This window comes from Seriola aureovittata, chromosome 12 (assembly GCF_021018895.1).
Source record: "Seriola aureovittata isolate HTS-2021-v1 ecotype China chromosome 12, ASM2101889v1, whole genome shotgun sequence".
Lineage (NCBI taxonomy): Eukaryota > Metazoa > Chordata > Actinopteri > Carangiformes > Carangidae > Seriola > Seriola aureovittata.
The window spans coordinates 10,861,101-10,883,331 of NC_079375.1; the positions used below are offsets into that span (position 1 = coordinate 10,861,101).

General features: G+C 38.6%; 1 protein-coding gene across 4 annotated transcripts; it reads right to left on the reverse strand.

Moving 5' to 3' along the window:
• Nucleotides 1–542: 542 nt before the first annotated feature.
• On the reverse strand, nt 543–21,750 carry LOC130178985 (uncharacterized). Of its 4 annotated transcripts, none has more exons than XM_056391664.1 (26): nt 21,531–21,750; nt 15,569–16,243; nt 14,008–14,137; nt 13,267–13,434; nt 12,897–13,034; nt 11,699–11,850; nt 11,098–11,201; nt 10,774–10,963; nt 9,246–9,377; nt 8,840–8,983; nt 8,505–8,640; nt 7,268–7,418; nt 6,880–7,016; nt 6,639–6,750; nt 6,148–6,211; nt 5,655–5,858; nt 5,333–5,478; nt 4,831–4,949; nt 4,392–4,513; nt 4,163–4,260; nt 3,517–3,653; nt 2,979–3,103; nt 2,641–2,786; nt 2,051–2,153; nt 1,781–1,917; nt 543–1,426 (listed from the first exon to the last, which is right to left on the reverse strand). In XM_056391664.1, the coding sequence occupies exons 2-26, from the start codon at nt 16,085–16,087 to the stop codon at nt 1,312–1,314; spliced, it is 3,729 nt and encodes a 1,242-aa protein (XP_056247639.1). In that variant the 5' UTR covers nt 16,088–16,243; nt 21,531–21,750; the 3' UTR covers nt 543–1,311. The 4 variants fall into 4 exon arrangements, with proteins under 4 accessions (XP_056247639.1, XP_056247642.1, XP_056247641.1 ...); XM_056391667.1 differs by lacking the exon at nt 21,531–21,750 and adding an exon at nt 14,535–14,706 and having other exon boundaries at nt 15,569–15,633; XM_056391666.1 differs by lacking the exon at nt 15,569–16,243.
• Between the last annotated feature and the right edge of the window lie 481 nt (nt 21,751–22,231).

The window sequence follows — 22,231 nt, forward strand, 5'->3', positions numbered from 1 at the left end:
TACAGTAACTGACGCAGATTATGTGAACATCCCACAGCTTTAATGTGCAGCAAAGTAGTAGGATGCTGTCTTCCAATCAAAGCAATCACATTGTTTACTTCACAATACAAAAAACATCAATATGACCCTAAGAAGACCTACCCCAATGATGGTTTCAAAGTTGCATCACTTGTTACTTCTACATAAATCTGCACAAATATTTGCACAATTCATTTACAGTCAAACATGTTAAGGTTCTGTATGTAAATATAGCCTAATTTAATTGATTTAATCAGTTCAGTTGATTCAATTAGGCTTATCACGGCTCCAACTCCTGCCTATGCTCAGGGTTGCTTCAGAAAGGTCATATGCAACATTATGGCATATTCTTCTTAATAATATTACCACAATTACATCTGTAACACACTGCCAAACAATAAAACAACTCTTGAGGAAGTCCGAGAAATCTGAGTGACACACATCTTTGGGTGACTATATGCAAGACTTACATGAAAATGTTTGCTGCACATATAAAATAGAAAAAAAGGCTTTGTCCCTTTCCCATGCTTTATTCTTATGTAATCACTAGTGAGACAAACAGTAAACTTGAACTTTAATTCAACAATACAAAGTGATTCATAATTTTTTTAATTGCTTAAGTAGCAAAACTGTGCATAGACATAACTGATAATATGGAAAAAATATTGACCAACCCACAAAAAAATCAAAGCAATAATCATCTCTAAATAATTATGTCAGACAGCAGAGAAACCCAAATTGCTATCACTGTCCACTTAGTGGTCCCGTCTGGACAAAAACAACTGGTCAAAATAGCCAAAGATTCACTTTTATATTCAGTAAGAAACATTTGAGCCTACATTAAGTTTATTATTATGACATTTACGTTTTTAGAATTGCATTCGCTTATCAAATTATGTGATAATGAATTCAAAATGTGGAAAAGTTAGGAAAGACATATACTATACACGAATAGGCTTATCAAGTACATATTAAACCAATTTTCAGGGACAAATTAGTGCGAATGTATTCAGACTTTTCTAATTGGGTAATTTTCTGGGGTTCGTGTGAGAGAAGCACCATGTCACTGACAATAGCTGACAAGTTATATACAATAAACACAATTCAAACCACTCATAATTTGTGTGCTATTGCATGTTGTGCTCAGAAATATGCATTTTCAACATGACAGGCTTTAAAGGAAGATTAAATAAGATGAACTAGATAGTAAAATATGAAGAGTAACTGGTTAATTTCCTTTTAACACCAACACAAAACTACAAAGCTTTAACTCCAACGTTTTTCTCCAAAGATTCACTGAATTTGATGAGATCGATAATCCATCACCATTTTCTTCATATCCCAGTCTGCTGTAAGGTCGCTAAGCTCAAGGTCATGTCCTGGGCCAGCCATAGGGTCATGCTTGTGTCTGCAACAGAGTATACAACAGTGAAAATAGAGCACATGGCAATGCACCAGATGGATTGATTGCTGAGATTTTTGGGGGGTGATAGCGGATTCAGACTCACTGCCAAAAACATTGACAGGGAATTGTAGCCAGAGCTTTACCTACTTTAATTTTATTTAAATTTTAACCTAATTTATTTGACAAAAGGCCCTTTGATGTAAGTCTTTTTCAGTACATGTAATTTAAAATGGGACCAAAGCAATTAGATGGCCTCCTTTACAAGCATGTTGTTGATAAATTGGTTATGAATCAGGTTTGTAATGACATAGACATAGCTCACTTTTAATTAGTGTCAACAGTAGCAAATTAACTCACTGCTTGAGGTGTTCCTCAATGGCCTTGCGTTCATACACAGTGCCATACACGGTTTTCACAGGATCAACAAACATTTTCTTGGTGAGTGGACAGATTAGATGTCGCGGTATAAACTGTGGCACAGAATCCAACAATTTCTTTAAAATAAAAGAAAGAGACAAAACAAGTCACATAGTATATCAATATAATGACTGCAAGACACCAAATACATCACTGTTATATGGAAAGTAATATTCCACCACAACTAACTAAGAATGTTAGTTCATTCACCTTCTCCATGTCATCCAGCGATTGTCCTGCAGTTTGCTCTGTGTGTTTCTTGGCTTCTTGTTCATACGTCTCACGGTTTGTCAGGAACTCCTCAGCCAAAACGCTTCCAAAAGAAGTTCAAAATACAAGTCAAATACTTCAAATATGACATTACACTGACCAATGTGGTCGGTGTGTATTTGATTACGAACACTAAGATATTGCATGCTGAGTTTCTCATTACAATTGTCATCATCTGAAGCTATATAACCCACTAATCTCGCTTCATGGTGCAGGCCCCCTGTTTCATCATGCTATTGTTGTAAAACATTTTTTTAGTTGAGGGTGAAATCTCTGTTCTTGTAAATTGGTACAAAGTCACAAATCCAAAAAGATTAGGCACAAGGTGTCACCTTCCAAATTTCTTTACTCTCTCAGTGCTAGTAAATTATGAAACAGTCAATGATAAACAAATTTCTACCACACAACATTTTAAATCAATGCAACACATTAGACTTTGTAAATGGATCACAAATATCAGCAGCACAAGAAATATCCAGATAAAACATGAACGTTAGTGTGATTCATTTATGAACATGTAAATATCTCACCTGTCCAGTGGATCGTCAGGCTCAGGGATGATGAGCAGTCCATACACAGCATCAAAGATCTCTCTCATGGTAATATGGGCATTGTAGCTACGGTCAAATATGCTGTGGCAGATGCGGCCCACGCTGTTGACATTGCAGTGGTACACCTGTCATACTGTTAAGAAAATCTCACTACCAAAAAACACATGCACAGGGTATGTAATAACTTTTGCCATCATATAACCTCACTGAGTTAGAGATGAAGCAATAATCATGGTAATAATTACAATATAACACTGTGTAGACGTCTGAATGCAATGTAATAATAACTTTTCAGTTGTTTTATGTTGGCAGGATACTCCTGTGACAAAGCGAACAAGTGGAGGCTTCACTGGGTAGTCAGGACCAAACTGGCAGTACAGCTCAAACACACCTTTTCCATACGGTGTGTCAGGAGGGCCTTGCATGAGAATCCTCCAGAACACTGAAGATAAAAAAAATTACTAATTGAACCCTGTTGCTATGAAAGGATTACACTTCATATTTAATGATAGATGGTCACCTCATGACCTACATCAGCTTAATGCGATATCCTGTACATCCCAATAGTAAAAAAAAGTCTTTATCTTAATATTCTATCAAACAACTAGTCTCATTTCCAGTGTCACACTACAATGAAGGCTGGCTAGACAGTGCACAATGGGTACTCTGGACTACAGTTTAATAATAAATAGTTAAAACAATTAAAATGTTGGTTTTCATGAGCTGTCACTTACATAATGTGAGTCTATAAAGGACAAGAGAACCCAAACAAATTATAGACGTGTTAAATATTTGTAAGACTAGATCCTGTTTTGTGGGAGCAAAAAACAAGTCAAGAGCAACAATGCCACTTACTAAAGTCTGACTCTGATGGAAAGACTCTGAAGAAGGGATGAGGGTCACAATGCAGGCTCTTCAGCTCCTCCAGGACACGTTTGTCCTTCTCCATTAAACGCTCGTCCTTCGACTCCAGAAGCCGCTTTTTCAGAGCACTATTTTGAAAGATCATTAATGCTTCAAATGTAATGCACACATCTTCAAAAGCCTTATCATTTTTGCCATTGAAAACCCTCAGAGGATTGTGTTTGGTGTTGGCCAATTGTGAAACACATTTTTGTCCAATTGGTCAATAAATGAATCAGACAATCAATAATTGTGGAAATTGTGGTGAACCGTTTTCACTGTTCTGACACAGCATTTCAATTGAAAATGAAAATAATCAGTGGCTGTAGCACTAAGGGACTCCAAACTATCCTGCAGAATTCATGACATTTGCCACTAGGGGCTACAACAAAATTAAATGACTGCTAAACGGCTGGATGGGTCAAGGGCAACCTGTTCACCAAATTAGTTCACCTTTGCCTGACACTATCATTTATAATCACAACCTTTATGTTTGACAAATTAGATGAAGAATGTGATCATTAACAGATGGACAAAGGTCACAATAACTTGATCAGGTTTATTATCAGCATCCAGAGGATGTGTTTCTAAATCTTACCTCTCTGTCCCTGTTACTTTGTTGTTCATCTGGCTTGGTAAAGATGTCTCTGGATATTCATCATATCCATGAGTTGCAAAGATGCCTTTTAAAGCATGCTATAAAATAACAGGGAAAAATTTATGAACACATCATGCCAAATTTTAAGTTTAAAACTATAAAAGGAATTACTGTGATGTGTTTCATTTTCAGAGCAGCTTTAAACAGAATAGAAGACACTGCAACTGACCTCACTGATAGAGGATGGGTCAAGTTTTTTCTTGGGTTTCCTCTGCTCCAAAGACAGAACTGTCTCAATCTCAAACAGCTTCAAACCCTCTTTGGTTGTGTGCGGTTTGAAACAGCAACCACCTGAAAGCAATCATGGATATGTGGTGAGCCACATTTTGGCCATTGTTACTAATGACATCGGTCATTTTCTTAATTTTTTAATACACAAACAAATGATGGTGAGGATGAGCCTAACCTGAAATGCAATTGATGGTTCATTCATAGTTGATTTAATTGTGAATATTTGGAAATGGTCAGAAGATAATTTATCTAAATTTTCTGACTACAGGTTAGTAATTGCTTTGAGTTAAAATGTGTCTTAGAGAACTCAGAGACAGGATATGGCATATGTAGCATTTTTGTGCAGCTTTATATATAATTTGGTAATAACGGCATACCTGTTGCATTGCTGATTCCGTGCAGCATGTTGTTCTCCACATCTCCAAGAAGGATTGAATCTACAATGATGTCACATTTGAGCAGTTTGGCTGTAACTGCAACTGGCTCTATCGAGGATCTTTGGAAATATGACAATATTCAGATTATGACTTCCGCTGTCCCCAAATAAAATCACAATCTGTAGTTAATAGTTCATATAGCAGGATTAATAGATGATAAACTGTATGACTAGCTTACTCAATGTCAATGCGGTAAATAATAAAGCGTGTTTTGAAATCAGGGGTAATTGTTGATATTCTAACCATTTGGTGAATTTATTGAGACAGATTATAAACAATTAGAGATTACAGAGTCAACCATTTAGCTGATCTGGGGCTGGTACTTACATGATGCATTAGTCAACACCTGCTCAACTAAAAGGTAAAGCACTTAATGTATATTTTTGTAGCTGAAATAGTAAAGGTGGTAACGCAGCACAATAGCACAGGGAAGGAAATGTACCCAGAATCATTTCCATCAGTGAGACACATCGCGCGAAGTCTACAATCTGGGAACTTTGTCTTGACCTTTTCTAACTCAGACACTGCACGTCGTAGGGCATCATACAGCAGAGTACACCCATTTGGCTCAAGGTTACGTATGTGCTCCTAAAAATGTAAAAAAATAATAATAAATAAAGAAAAAAGAAAAAAAGAAAATTTACATTTCTATTGAGGTAGATTGAAACATCAAAAATGGAATGCAAATGTTTCCATACACGACAAACCCTCATTTGCCCAGAATGCTCCTTTGACATGTTGATGGATGGGGTATGTACATTTACCTTGAACTTTTCCAGATTTTCAGTAAATGTGTGAAGAGTTTTCACCATGGAGTTGAACTTCACAAGGCCAATGACATGATGGAAATCATAAGCCATGCTTCTTGACGCAAAGTTGTCAAAGAGCTCTTTCACAGCGTTAATTTTCTTTATTCCTGTATTTCTGTAGCACTCCTCGTCCATGGACGAACTTGTGTCTATCAGGACCTGATGAAAACAAAGTCAAGAACAATGACATGTATTGTATGTATGGACTACTGTTGTTGATGTAGTAGAAACTTCATTACAACAACAACAAAAAACAAATAAAATGGCTATTTTTTCCCTAAAATACTAATGACCTTGACAGCCTTACATAAAATACCAATATTTAAACTGAATTATGTATTTTTTGAAGTGCATTGTTCAGGACTAGTCACTGTACAGGCTGCACACTGTGAAGTGCGTTTTCCCAATTCAAGACATAGATATTGTCAAGCAAGGCAAGAAGTGTTACCAGTATGGCCTCTTTTGGAGTCCTAGTTGTGACAAGTGATTGGTCATCTCTATGGTCACCGGTCCTGTGTTAAATGTTAAAATCAAACAAACAACATGACAATCAGTTATATGATGGATTGATGAACAAAACATCAGCTAGACATCCCAGTGGCTCTGGCATTCATCATCATTATCTACAGAAAAATGACTGAAATTAAGCCATATGGGCCACGGGTGAAAACTTTACTGGAGAACACAGAAATTCCCTCCAGGTGGTCTGTGTTTTGTAAGGTCACCATGACCTTGACCTCTGACCACCAAAACGGACGGACAACCCGAAAACAGAATGTCTCCGGCTGTCGTCGGCATGGGGCATAAAAATGCTCTCATTCTACTAATGAAAAAAACAGGGGCTGTTAAAAATCCCAAAAAACAATTCTGTTTTATATTGTATACTAACTGATTTCAAAATTCTTGTTTTTATACAAGCTGTAAGGTTCAGGTACTCACCTGGCTGCCAGTACATTCACATCCAACGTTTTCTCTTTGCCATCCAGACAATCGTGCACTCTGATCATATCTGCGGATCCTTTGTCTTTATACAGATAAACACCAAGGTTGTCTGACAAAGAAAATATGCACAAAAAAAGGAGCCATCAAGATCATAAACCCATAAAACCAACAATGCAGTATGAAACTTTCTATATACACAGAAAGGAATGACAATCCAGGATATGATTTCATGGAGTACCTTCACTCAGCAGAACAAGGCGAACCTCTGTCTGTCCTAGATCCTTCAGACGTAGAGGTGGGGTCATATTGAGGTGAGGGAAAGTTTTCAATCTTTCAACCATACTTCCAAAAGTTCTCTGAATATTGACCTGAAAGCTGTCATTTCATTGTTTAGGTTATTGACAATTATGGCTTGAGTACAATCATAAGTCTTAAGCAAACACTTATCATTGCAACACTCAAACAAAAACATACTACAATATACTGCATCTACTGTACTGTACTAGTAAAATAACCAGCAACAACTTTAAGGCTGAGAACTCTTTCTCAAAACTGCCAACAGAAAAACAACAATAAAAACATATTTGCAGTAATTTAATGAAAAGTAAGAACTTGATGGTACATACTTCTGACCAGTGGTCTTGTCATGATGAATCCAGAGAGGATATGTTCTGAATGATGGAGCCAAGCTGAGCAAGATTTTCTCAATGTCAGTAGCTCTCTGTACTGAGGTTTCTCGCAAAATCTCTTCAGTGCAGTTTGGAATTTTGTCTCCATCTAAACAGAAGAACAGAACATGAAATCAATAATAAAAACACACCATTCACTACTAAAGAACACACAGTTTTGCAAGAAAAAAATAAAAATGCTAAATTTCTATACAGGACTTAAACCATGAAAATTGAACACAAAACGAATAGCCTATTCAATGCAGTGCTTTTTCAAAGTAGCACGGTCACGTGCATTATTGAGCTGAAACTTCACTGAGCCAAAAAGGTAAACAAAGGTTTTTATTATTTAAGTAGGTCTACTTGATTAATACAAAATATAGGGTTCCTTGTGGCTGTATACATATATAGCCATATTCTTGCTACACGACAATTAAAAAAGTACACAAGAATATTTTCCAGACATATAATCATCTATTTTCAAATCTAAAACAGCCTTGCTCCGTGTCTGAAAACTTTAAGCCAAGAGTCTATATATGCTGGATATCCATGCCAAACTATGCCAGGGGCAACCACTATCAGAATGTGTGAGGCAGCAATGATGCAAGTGGTTCTCCCATAAAACAGTACGTTATGGTAAAAGGCATTTATGTACTTTAGACATGTGCTAATTTGTACAAACTGCAGTTAAGGGCCTGACACTTCATCTCACAGTGGCAGCTTCTTTTACTATTCTTCACAATATCTAAAACAGTTTAGCTGACAGAGATGAAAAATGCCAACATCTTTATATGTAGAATAAGAGCAGTTCACTGACAAGCTCCCTCAGCATTAAAGAAGTGGTACGTGAGAGTGGAACAAAACTCCTAAAATTGTCTATGTGTTACACCAAACTTCAAAAAAAAAAAAAAAAGTTTCATCATCAGACTTTAAAAAATAAAGTTCCTTCAGTTTCCTACAACAAAATTCCTTGTACAACCATGAAATCTTGGTTGAGGGCACACTAGAAACACTTGTGATCATGGTTAAAAATGAAACATGCGTGGTTAGACCAAAGGTCAAGAGATATTAAGAAACAAATATTTCAAGACTTGGTATTTTTACTCTGAGCATTTTGTAATTAGCCTCTTGCCTCTTCTCAGAAATCTAGTATGATGCATCTTCTCATTCACATAAAAACTTGTTTTAGTTTTACCTTTGATTTTCTGGAGAACGTACGCTCGTTCAAAGGTACCTGGCACTCCAGGTACTCTAACTGGTTCACAGAAACGGCTGTTATCTTCAGATGTAAGAGTGATAAGTGCGTAGTTCTCATGGGCTGATGCTTGTTTCTGTCAAAATAAGAAAATTCAGAAGTGATCATTTCAAAAATCAACAAATAACTGGAAATGTAGGACAAATTTACAAATAAATTCAAATCTATCTCTACATTCACAAAGGTGTTATAAGGTATATACACACAAAATTTAAAAACTTTAGCAATTAGTGACTTCAAAAGCCCATTTCAGTCAAACCCCAGTATCATCATACCTTTGCTCTTGAAAGAAGATATGCCCAGCAGTACAATGAATTCTCAAAGACATCCAGGTCCTTGATGACTTTTTCTCCACGTTCAGATCCATGTTGGGGCAAAAGCTCTCTGAAGAGCATGTACAAGCCTTCAAAAACTGCAATCTACAGCAACGTAACAAGCAGACATAGAGAAATTGGCACTTGTGAAAGAATATATCACTCCAATTACAGAAAACATTTTCCCACTAACTGACTTAACTAGCATGAGTACAATGACACGGTGGGTTTAAAGCTACATAAACTTAAAAAGGAGTTGTGTCCATTTTTTTTGAAGACAGCATAATGTATGAAGTCAAATTGTAGTGCAGTAACTTGGTACACTCAGTACAAAGTACAGAGTATTGTATTACATCATATTGTTTACCTTCTGGATCCTTGTCATCTTTTCATTCCTGCAGAGTAACTGGTGCAAACTTTGGGCCAGAGGGTTACATCCAGTCAGTTTTCTTACGGAGGCAATCAATTTATTTTGTATTGTGTTGGAATGGTGGTTTTTCTAAAAGATATTGAGAATGCTTTTAAAACAAGGTTAATACCACTGGAGAAGGGAAAGTAAAAAAATATACCAAATTTATTCATAGATTCAACATCTTTTCAGATTGGTTTTAATTAATTTCAAGAAAGGGCAGAGTGAAAAATCTTCCTGAGTTGATTATCATGGTAGATGCAAGTTACATTTAAACACAAATAGCTTCAGAAGGAAAACAGGATATAGTCAAACTAAATAAAAAGGCACAAAAAAGAAATGCAGTGTCTATAGGGAGAGAAATATTTGACTAACAGAATAGATTTTACCTGGAGGCCCAGTGATTGAATCATTTACTTATTGGGTAATAGTAATAGAGTTGAAAAGATGTATTCCAATTACTCAAGATAATATAACTGTCAAATACATTAAGAGCATATAATTAGTTTAACTAAAGCATTTAAAAAAAATTTTTTTCTTTATTATTGCATAACATTCAACAGAATTTTGCTTCACTGCTAAGGTGGTTGTGATGTCTCCATTGCAGCTATCAGCTTCATATTTGTTGTAGAAGGTGTGGCGTTTGACAAAGCTAAGATTATACACTTAAAATACTGATGTCTGAAAATATGACACAGAAACCTTGGAATTTCCACCACTACAAACATGGCAGACACTGGCAAAATTAAAATCACAAGTTTTGGGTAATAACTCCTCCTCAAATAAATCTTTACTGAATTAAATCTAAAGAGAGGAAAGGGGAAAGTGAAATGAATTTGGCAGTATTCTGTACTTTGTTACTGTCAACAAATGCTATGAAAAGACCAAAATCAACAAATGTATTAGTTTGTCTCTCAATACTCATACGTCTCTACCCTCAGCCCCAAGTCCATTTGTTCCTATTGAAGATGTAAAATCTTAACGGCACTTGAAAATACAATTATTCTAAAACTTAAGTTTAAAACAGCCGGGCACTGATGTTTTAAGCAAACGATTGTCATACAGTGCAGATCGAACGATCGGCAGGATGCTGTATGAGAAAACTGATTCGGAATTAACTGTGTGGCCATGTTCATGATAATGACAGAACACCCAGTGGAACAGTGTGGCTTACTTTAAACGTTTCTGAACAATGGACCACTGCCCAGAAGAAAAAAGCTGTATCACTCTTTGAGTACACAGAAAATACTTGCTAGAAGATCAACTTATTGTTGGTTTTGGAGCTGTCATGAACTTGGTTGACAATAAGAAAATAAAGAATATCACCAGACTTACTTTTCAAAGAAAGGCAAAAAAGGTGGAAAATGGCTTGTCAAGTGCAAAAAATGACTGGTAAGTAAAGGAAAACATTGGGTAGTGCAATATAGATAATAAAGTAAATGAGAAAGCAAGATAATGGGAACAATATATTATAAACACTGCTTACAACAGCATAAAGTGAGGACAGGAACACACTGATTCCTTTCTGGGTCTGTTGGACTGATGGCAAAATGTCATTAATGAAGAAAGTCTCATTGTATGGATCCTCATCACAAAACGTGGATAAAGAGAAGGCAACTGTTGACCCCCCAGAGATTCCACAGCTTTGTAGTGTGTCACCATGATAGCGTTGTCCTCTGCAAATATAACAGGCACACCAAACAACAGGGGTACTGATCGGGTAGTAAATACTACATGAGAAAAGATCTGTTGACAAACAGGGTCACAAGCCACAAATTCCATGTGTATCATTGTGGTAATTCTGAATTACTTGTACTGAAGGACATGTGCTGGGATTCCAGTTTCATTTGACAACTTGAGCCTCAGACTGGTTAAAGTGTCGGTTTGTAAGTTCACCATCAGGTCGAAGTCTCCCTAAAGTGAATAAAACATGCAATAGAGATTTAACTTTTATATACTGTACATGTTAACAAAATAAGGCAATGGGGCCATTTACAACAAGAGTTGACAACATTTTGCCTTAACAAAATTCTGGCAACACTTGTCAAATTTTCATTAAAATAATAAGTGCAAACAAAAAAATGAAGCTGTCATTTTTTGTAAGACATTGTAGAATAAGGCCATCAGCATCAAGTGCACAATAAATCAAACACACAGGGCTGCATATTTCCTGATATAAAACACCCCCAATGCTTTAGTTATGGATTTGGCCCAGTCTGTATCTCATGGAGAGTCTGTTTAACTGCTGCATGGGGAAGGAGTTGCCCTTTCCTGCCCAATCCTCTTGCACCATCACCGGACACACTGGGGGCAATGTCTTCTTAAATGGGTTATTATATTGGAAGTAAGAACTGCTGGTATCAGGTGCTAATATCATTACTTGAATCACAACCCATATAGTTAAGACATACCTTGAGCATGATGTGGCATCGAATGGTGTCCTCTCCAAAAGTTTTACCAAACTCTTGCTTTGGCATTTGACGGGCATATTCCAGGTTTTCCTTTCGTGTAAATATGGCATAGATCACAGCTCCACTTTGAATGTGCCTGTCTTTCAAAGACCCTGTATGGAGAGCCAATAAAAATTAAAAACTGCATTATATTTTGTCCCACTGAAGTAAAATCAAACTTATTTCAAACAAAAATTGAAAATGTTATTCTGCATGTAACAAAGTGTAGTCGCTTTCTACATTCAAGGTCGTTTCATCTGGGAAAACCAACCCCTCTCTTGTAGTTAAAAAGGGGATTGGTTCCCCAAAGTCAGTTAACAGTTGGTGTGATGTTAACTGTGCCATGGTAGAAACAGGTAAGGCATTGTGAATGAGTGAAGCAATTTAGTGCTGAAGGTTACCCCTACAATCTTAGCATGTTTGAATTATAAGCTTGTAATAAAAAGTAATGCCAATGCCACAAGGGTTGAACGACAGTGAAAATGCATAACAGTTTCAACAATCAAATGATCATTACAACCTTCATGAAAATAGGCTGTCACAGGACTGTTGTATTAGTTATTGTTAGGTATACTAATAAACTGGGAACTGAGTGTAAAGTGCACCCTTAAATACCACAATATGCAGTAATGCCACACATGGTCAAAACACTAAAACAGTCAAATAAAGGTAAAAAAAAAAGCTATTTATTTTAGACCCTTATATTTCCACAATGAAAGCATCAAACTTGTTTTTTTTTTTTTAACAAACATTAACAGCTCTAATTTCTTCTTGAAAGATACATGGAATTACTTGGTAAATAAACTGTATAACCAGACACCAAACAGCCCCTGTCACCTCTCTATATTCTTGATTTCTCCGGTTTGTGTCCCAGTGTGTAAATAATCTGATCACAGAGAACAGGGTGATTATCCACCACAATAATCAACATCTTCTCCATTTTGATGCTGAATGCCAGGCTGGACCTACATAAACATGATCTGATTGGTTAGTGCCTGCGCTGAGTTTTCTGTGATCTGCGCTATAGTCTAGACTTGTTTGATCATGAATAAAATATATATACTGTATATACCCACAGGTAAGTTTTTCAACTGCTCTAATGTACTTAAACTATAATACCATTTCATCTAGCAAGCTTAACTGTAAAAAGTCTGCTCACATGTGTTGAAGAAGGGATCATCTGTCAAAGGCATCCCATCAATTGTGTAGAGACAGACTCCTTTGGTGCTGCCAACATTTTCAAGATGACAGATCCTTAACATCAGATCTTCAATTGTGTTTTGCGCTGGATCGATATCTGTAAGTTCAAAATTTAAACCATTTCAAATCTCATTTGAACTACTATTATGCAAAGGGTGTTATATTTCAGGACACGGTTTGGCACCAGTCTTAAGTATTTCTCTGTTCACAGTCACTCAACATTTGAAGGTAAACTCCCCTCATGCTGTACACTGTAAACAAGTCAGTAGAAAGAACTGAACTAATGATATAAATGTTAAAAAATGCATTATAAGATGCTTTCCTCTTACCTTTAATAGGTTTTGGTTGAGGACATTTGGGGTATGTGTACTGCAGAGAGAACACCTCCATTGATTTTTGCAGAGATTTAACAGTTTGAACTTGATGCTCTGGAACTCTGAGTCTCTGAATGAAGTTTTTCATAGCTGAAAAACGGTTCTTTTCCACATGACTTAAACCTTTAAAAATGCAGAGACAATATATTTCAATATGGCTTATTATATGTCTTATCAGTGTGATAACTTGAATTTCATCATGCACAGCCACTGGACTGTCCTTATGGCTGCTCATTTTTACATTTCCAATCATGTGTTTTTCATCCTTTCTTATAATACAATTATGCCACAAACTAAAGAATCCAAATTTAAAAACAGTGTATCACTTCTAACACTGTCAACAATTACAAACAGTTAAAACATTTTACAAAGATATTTATTACATGAACGCTGCATTAAATTGTGATGTGCATAAGTTCATCTTACTGGTAACTTGGTGTAATTTTAATGTATCTTATTTTCCATTAGGTGGTGACATTAATCTTTAGTGTAACTTTTAAGTTCAAGTCAGACAAGTAATTATTCAAGAGTTCTAGGAAGCTACAGTTAAATTACAGGTAAATTTATAAATTCTCTTCACACTTGCACAGTATTGTGAATAAAGTTTTCATTTTTCAAGCAATTAACATGTAAAACTGAAAATCTAAGCATACCTTTGGAAGGGTGTTGGCATTCATCCATATTCAGCACTCTTACCTAAGTTGTTTAGATCTTCATCTGTCACACCATCCAGGAAATCTCTTTCATCTTTAACACCCAACTGAAGAAACTGATTGTAGTAGGACTCCAGTCTGTGCTGCTCAAGTAGGTTGAATATTGTGCCCATCTAAACAGAAATCGGGAGATTTTATTTGCAGTCACTCTCTATTCTTTTGAATAGTATAACAAATGACAATATGCCAAATACCAAAAACATATGTTACAGTCAATAGCAGAGAAACTGTGACAGATTAAATTCTATATACATTGATGTCCTCATTAGAAACTTGAGATAACACCAGTATTCACAGTGAGAACAATTCAAACATTATTTAAATGAAAACACAAGGAATAAAGTTTGGTCTTCCAGTACAGTCTTATCCTACAATGTTCATGGTCACTACCCATAACACAGATGTAACAAGTTCTCTCTCATTAGGCTATAAACGAACTACACCATGGGACATGACTTCAGTGTCACCACTACTTACCTTTCAACTAGTAGTTTGATTTAGCATGCTCACCTCTTCTGCAAAAGCCTTTCATCTTGGGAAAATTAGTAGTAGTTTGCATGAGTGTGAATATAAACACAACAAGGCTGTAAAGACAGACTGCTGAGGTTTTCTTGTTTGGCATGGTGACGTTTAATGTCTCCCACACAACCTCTGTAGTCTCATTTATCCGCTTGTCAGCAAGCTTAAAAAAAAAATCACAAGTGGGGTATTTACTGACATATTTTGTGTTGTATAATAAAGCGTGAAGAATAAAACGCATGAAAAGCTTGTGTTAACCACAGACCCTAATTCAGGCATCCTGCCAAAAAACTGTTAAAAAAAAACCCATCGACTTCAGAATGAGGGAACTGGAGGTGAAAAATGCAAACTTTTTTCTGGGTTTTAGGACTCATTCCTGCAGCACTTTATAAAGGATATAGGGTATGGGGGAGGGGGTTTCTGACACTATCTGACCAGTGACATGCGATGTGTAAGGAGTACATGACTGAACAACACACAATTAACTCTTAGCCTGTCAGCTCATTTTCAGCTGCAGTCCTCTAGCATGATGATCTCATGGTATGCAGCATAGGCTCACAGTTTGGAAAAAACTGTCTCTGTTACGAAGGATTGTCTGCCTGTGATGCACGTCGGAAAGAATCTGACAATACATTGCAGCACTGCTATCTAATCTTTTAGTAATAGAAAAAAGGAGGACAATCTCATCTTGACATATGGCCAAAGATCATGCATGTGTCAGTTTCTGCTTTTTCTCGTTGCTCGAGAAAGAAAATTAAACCTATGAAAATTAAACTGTAAAAATCAGGAGGAACTCCCTATTTACATTAAATACCTCTATCTGAATTTTGGTGCACAAACCTACATAATGTGTTATGTACATCAATTAAAAGTACTAGAATAAAAAGTAAATTCAGATCTTCATTGTTGTTAGTTCATTTATCCAACAGTAAGTCAAGCTATTCGTAAACATGTTTGAACTTCCCAAAATTTAAATGAATAGATAAAGGATTAATTTCTGCATCTCAAGAAATGTTCAAACACACCTGTTGTGTTGTCCTCTCATCTGAGACTACGTCATGGCCCTTGTGTCTCTCTTTCACACTGTGGGAGCACTTCTCTCTAAGCTGATCTGAAGCTGGGATCAGTTTATGGACCTTTCCATGAAAGCGTTCTTCGTGGACTCTTAAGTGAGCCACACAGTAAGACTCCAAGCACACAAGACAGGATTTGACACCTTTGCTCTTTTTCCCCGTACAAGCACTGCATTTCACTTCCTCAGGTTTCGCCAAGTGCTGAGCTGCAGCTTGAAATCCTGTTTGCTGAAACTTTTCCACTACTTCACCCAAAACTGTGTTTGTACTCAGCAGAGGTCTTGGATTAAACACCTTCCTGCATTGAGGACAGCTGTACTGGTCTTTCTGCTTGGTCCGGTTCCAGTGGTCTTCAATACAGTCGAAACAATAACTGTGTCCACAGGGGATTGTGACCGGGTCTCTCAAAACCTCCAGGCAAACTGAACAACAAAATTGGTCTTGTTCAAAAGAAATAGTTGCTGCTGCCATTTCCTACAAACTCCGACAGCAAATACAAGTTTGGTGATCACAGCTTCTCAGGTTTCATCTGCTGCACCCTGAAGCCTCCAATCACCAGGGATTGCTCAGTTACTGTTCTCGCTGTCTTGTTGCTTTAGAGAGTAAATGAAACCTAAGAAAATGAAACTAAACAGAATAGAGACCAAAACTGTAAGAAGGAATCATTCCAGCATTGTGTATTTAGAAATCATTGTCAGCATGGCCACAGTGCATTCAAGTGATAGTTTGGGTTATTTGGCGTGGGGTTGTGTGAGGTACTTATCTATAGTCAGTGTATTACCTGCAGTAGATTCAGATCAGTGTGCTCAGTGTGTGTTTGAAGAAGCATCTGGGAGCACTGGCACAGAAGATAAGCACTGTGCTACTACAGATGGGGCCATCTGCAAAAATGTGTTTTAGCCACTCGATATAGAGCATCATATCATATTAATTTATGTGTAAACTTACCACAGCAGCACGTTGCTCAGGGTAGTACACAAGGGTTATACACTATGACACAACTCCACATCAAATAACCCGAACTTTCAGGACAAATTATTTTTTTATATGGCTTCCTGTTTAATATGATAGTTACCTAGTCATGCAGAGTAATGTTTTCTGAAAATATCTACAAGTTGACAGTGTTACAAAAGAAATCAAATTATATTGGTTATTTCACAAATCAACATTAGAAGCTGTATCTCTTATTTGTTTAATTCATACAAAACCCAAAGTGTAAAAACTGTAAAAATGTTTTGTTATATTAACAAGATTGCATTCACTGCCCAATCAGGGGGTAGTGACCATCCCCTGTAGTTTCCTATTAAGCCCCAGCTCACACACTGCATATCTCTCTTTGAAACTAAGCAACGTATACCAAAAAGGGGCCAGCTGGGCTTGCAGTTAGAGGGTTATGCACTACTCAAACCGGAGTTACATCCATTAATTACTATTTCGTATGCGCAAAGCCCTCAAACAGGTATCGTTATTGGTTAACAACAAAGGTGAAGGCTGGATTGACACGCTCTCATTTGGACCCCAGTCCTGACCCCAAAAGGCTAACAACTCATTGGGTGAGGAAAAAAAAAAAAAAATTAGTATAATCCCCCCTGCTCTGGTACCACCCACCGAAGTGACCGAAGGAGATCATCTAACACTGTCTGCCGGACCCACTGGGGAACAAGATGACAAGAAATGGGCCACGCCCTGCAGACAATTTGCAGGAAGCTCTTGATCAATTGATAGCTCCTACTTGAGAAGCGGCCATAATCATAAAGGCCAGTCATAAGTGCTGCAGCTAACACCCCAAGGCCATGCAGCACATCCCTTATCTTGCAGAAACTGAAGGACGCCCTGCAGCGGGCACAAACACAGGTTGATGGCCCTATATCCACATCAGTCAGCAGATACATGCCACCGTGTCCCGGGCCTGGGCATTCCAGATTGTGGAGATCACCATAGCTGGCAGGTTCAGCTCTCTCAATCTCCCACCCTCAATCACCAGTGCTACATGCACTGTTCCTGCCCTTTTATTTCTGTTGTCTCACCCACCATAGGAGGAACGGCTCCCATCCACTCCACATAGGCTGAGATGAAAGAGAGGCATCCTAGCTCTGAAAGGGAGCCTCTCCTCCCTACAGAAGCCTGAATGACACCTGTGCAATAGAAGTTATCTTCCTCACAACTAATGCGCCAGCAACATACACAGCCTGTATATTAGCCTCTTTATTAGAGTTGGCATAATCGCTGTGTGAAGGAGATAAGGGGGAAAAGACTACAAGCATTTATCAGCAGCATTACTGCCTCTCTTGTCTCAGTGAGTCAGCATTGCTGAGGAGCGGGCTTCAGACACTTCTTTTCCGCTTTAGCCTGGCTGAGAGAAAAGTGACCCCTCTCTGAAAGGGTGCCTCTCCTCCCAAATGAAGCCTGCATCTGATATCTGTGCAGTGCAAGAGCTCTCTTTGTCTCTACTAGGGATGGGTATCCTTAAGATTGTAACGGTACTACTATTCTTACCAATACTGCTTATTGATCTGGTACTTAAATGGTATTCTTAGCGACACTTTTTGAGGAAGAAAAAAAAACTTGAACAAACATAACATTTGTCACACTTGTGACAACAGGCTGTGTTTGCATCCACTTTAGTAAAGTAGAGCCACTTTGTACTGTTTGGTTCTCTCCGCTATCCTTATCTATGTAAAGGTAGGCTACTGTCTGGTGTGTGTGTCACTGGAACAACAGCCCCGCCCCCCTGCCCTCCGCTGACACAAATAGCAGGGGCAGAGAGAGAGACAGATCTCTCTTCTGTGAGAATACCGAAAACATACATACATAGAGGGATATTTGACGGAGCTGGTGAAATGACTGTTCAAGATAACGTTTATCTAGTGGAGAAAAAAAAAAACTGCTCCAGTACTGATAGCAGAACGGTTAAGGTCGGAGCTTATTGATACTGCGGTCTTGAATAATGTAGCCCCGGGGCTTGTTCAATACCGGGGCTCGGTAACCATCCCTGGTCTCCACCGTTACACTGGCTACAGTCTGTATGTTGGCGACTGTGTTAACATAAATGTAGCGTAAAGTAGGTGAAAGGAAATGGGCTACACGCCATGTTTCTGCCTTGCCTGTCTCACTTACCTGTCAGGTGTGGGGAGGGCGAGGAGAAGCGGGCTTCATGAACTGTTCCCTCAAGCCCCCATTAGCCTGGAAGAGAGAAACCTCCCTTCTCTTACAGACAATCTCTCCTCCTTAATGAAGCTAGCATCTGCAAGCTGCTCACTGCTGACCACTGTCTGTTACACCGGCTGCATACACAGCCTGTATATTAACGGCCGAGTAGCATTATAATGAGGGGAAGCTCATTTTCGGCCTACGTCATAAAATGTGTCCAGATTCGCAGAGTGACAGAAGAGAGTCACCAAACACAACGCTAGTCGTTTTTAACAAAGACAAAGTCACTGAGGATCAGTAACGTCTCCTGATCAACTCCGAACAACGGAATGAAAAACTTGAAAACTGCTCCGGTGGATGCTTATACTTCAAGATTGCTGATTCGCTCATTTCGCTGTCAATCAAAAAGGGACTCAGCCTCAGACAGATCATCCAATCATCATGCAGAAGCCGAGCGTCCGGGCCAGCCCACTGTCCCATAGACCCCCAGAGACGCTGAGCGTCCGATGGGCGGGACAAAGCCCAGAATTTATCCAATGACCGTCTAGTTTCGCTGCAGTGGAACAACCCACTCTATGCTTCCCCATTGAAGTCAGTACAGTCCCTGGTAAAGCCCACTGAGTCAGTTTTTGCAAAGACAAAAGTCTTGTCACCTTGTCATATGATGCACCCAATCCTAGATTACAGCCTCACCTGTGATCAATAATTGATCAATCAATTAGTGGGTGTGTATAAAAAGAACCCCAGCACACCAGACCTTCACATCAACTGAAACTTGACCCCTGACAACATGCCTAAGATTCACCCTGAGACCAAAGCGTTGGTTATCAAGAGGCTGAAGACCAGATCCACTGCTGAGGTGGCTGACACCTTCAATGTGTCTCAGCATCAAGCACAAAGAATAAGAAAAAGATTTGAAGAGACTGGAGATGTTTTTGACAAGCCCAGATCAGGCAGACCCCGCAAGACAACTGCTCGGGAGGACCTTTTGTTGGGTCGAAAATCCAAGGCCAGCCCCTTTTCCACTGCAGCAGAGCTCCACCAGGCCTGGTCACCTCAAGTCCCCGTGTCAACCAGGACAGTTTGTAGAATTCTGTCTCGAAATGGCCTCCATGGTCGAATCAGTGCCCAGAAACCAGCACTAAACAAAAGGCAATTAAAAAAACGTGTGGCATTTGCCAAGGCCCACAGCCTGCTAAAAGGATGGACGCTGGAAAAGTGGCAGAAGGTGGATTTCTCAGATGAATCTTCAGTTGAATTACATCACAGCCACTGCAAATATTGCAGGAGACCTACTGGAGCCTGCATGGATCCCAGATTCACCCAGAAATCAGTTAAGTTTGGTAGCGGAAAAATCATGGTCTGGGGTTACACCCAGTATGGGGGTGTGCGAGAGATTTGCAGGGTGGAAGGCAATATCAATAGCCTAAAATATCAAGAAGTATTAGCTACCTCTTACATTCCCAACCATAAAAGGGGTCAAATTTTGCAGCAGGATGGTGCTCCATCGCATACTTCCATCTCTACATCAAAGTTCCTCAAGGCGAAGAAGATCAAGGTGCTCCAGGACTTTCCAGCCAGGTCACCAGACATGAACATCATTGAGCATGTCCGGGGTAAAATGAAAGAGGAAGCATGGAAGACGAAACCAAAGAATCTTGATGAACTCTGGGAGGCATGTAAGACTGCTTTCTTTGCTATTCCTGATGACTTCATCAATAAATTGTATGAATCATTGTCGAACCGCATGGATGCAGTCCTTCAAGCTCATGGAAGTCATACAAGATATTAAATATGGATCCCACAGCACCACTACTTAATTCACTGATGTTATGCAACATATTTTGTATTTGAAGTAAATTATTTGTTCAATTTTCACATTACTCTCTGTAGGCGACAAAACTTTTGTCTTGCCAAAATCTGACCTTTCTGTGTTCATTAAATGATCAATCTTTCTTCAGTGAAGCAAATTTATTTTAGTATATTAAACATAATTTGGGAGGGTTTTAGCTTTCATATGAGCCATTTCTAAAACCAATGGATTAATTAAAAGTCAGGTTATAAGCTGTTGTTTCTACAAAATGGATAAGTGACAAGACTTTTGTCAGGGACTGTAGACGCTCGGCGTCTACACTGTGTAAAGCTCTGTGGCGCTGCGGGGATGAATGAGGAGGAAGTCGTGTCGGTTACCTGTGATAAGTAGCTGATTCTGAACAAAAGAAGAACATGTTCTAGCGCATATTTAGTCAATGAAATGTACACACAACAGAACATATTTGACTACTTATTTTGTTGACATTTTAGGGGAAGCTGAGCTTCCCTTGCAGTCTTAGAGCAATCGCCACTGTAGCTGACAGTACAGAACCTGTGTGTTAGCCCAGAATTAGCATAAAAACTCATAAAATCAGTAGCTTCGTGAACTGAGTTAGCTTGCAGAACTAAAACAAGCCTTGGTCAGCTATGTATATTATTATTTTTAAATGTTTCTTTCATTTTTAAAGTAATGGTGGATGCTTAAGAAATTAGTTTGCTGAACTAAACTTGCTACAATTTTAACAAGAAGGGTATTACAGTTGGAAACGCCTGACCTGACCAAAGATGGCGGAAAACTAATTGGACCACCTGGTGGCGCAGCGTATTAGTGAAAGTTGTTGTTGATCCTCTGGCTCTATGTCAATGCATACCAAAAGCTCCACTAATACTGTTTCGGTTGAAAAGTATGGCAACTATCAAGTTACTTGCGGGACTTCATTCCTGTTCTTACCTTAAGGCGAGACACGGTAGGTGAAAACAGCGTTTTTCCAAGCGCTGATCAATTTTGAGATTTTGTGATATTTTGCTTCCTTTACATGTCTTCTTTCATGCTAGTAAAAAAAATATGGTCAAAATACACATTTAGGTGTTCATTTCACTCCACTTTGTCCATGATGCGCCTGTAGATTTCTCCTAGATTTCTGCCCTGTCATATGTGGTACCGTTGGAAAGCTCTATTTCCCCTGCTAACGTCTGTCAGATCCAAATATGGGCATATCCTATGTATTAGAAACCAATCATGAAAGTAGAAAGGCAGGTCGGAAGCTAAACTCAACATCTTATTGGTTGGTGACGGTTTCTGACAACGTGATTGGTTCAGAAGCGTCATGTGACTCGCTGCTGTCTCCCGCGGGGTTTTAGAAATGCCGGGCAAGCCGCGAATAAAGTCTTCTAAAAGAAGACAAAACCAACTAAAATACGCAAGAAAACATCGGAGAAATACAGATGAAGGAGAGGAGACGGGAAACCAGACTTATGTAAGTTCATCCGGCCGTAAATTGTCCTTAGGACAAGGCAACGAAGGGGGAGACGAGTACGCGTCTCAGCAGTGGCTTGTCATTCACATTTCACGTCTGAATGAACTGACAAGTGATCTGATCTGTCCGGTGTGTGGGAACGCGGGCCTGAAAATAACAATAGATTCAGAAAACC

What these genes read in the sequence shown, in the direction of transcription:
- LOC130178985 (XM_056391664.1), bottom strand. Translation starts at nt 16,087, where the DNA reads ATGGCAGCAGCAACTATTTCTTTTGAACAAGACCAATTTTGTTGTTCA. An exon ending in TCAACCAAAACCTATTAAAG is followed by an intron (nt 13,035 to 13,266) that starts GTAAGAGGAAAG and finishes TTGAACTTACAG; the next exon opens with ATATCGATCCAGCGCAAAAC. An exon ending in TGATCCCTTCTTCAACACAT is followed by an intron (nt 11,851 to 12,896) that starts GTGAGCAGACTT and finishes CTCTCCATACAG; the next exon opens with GGTCTTTGAAAGACAGGCAC.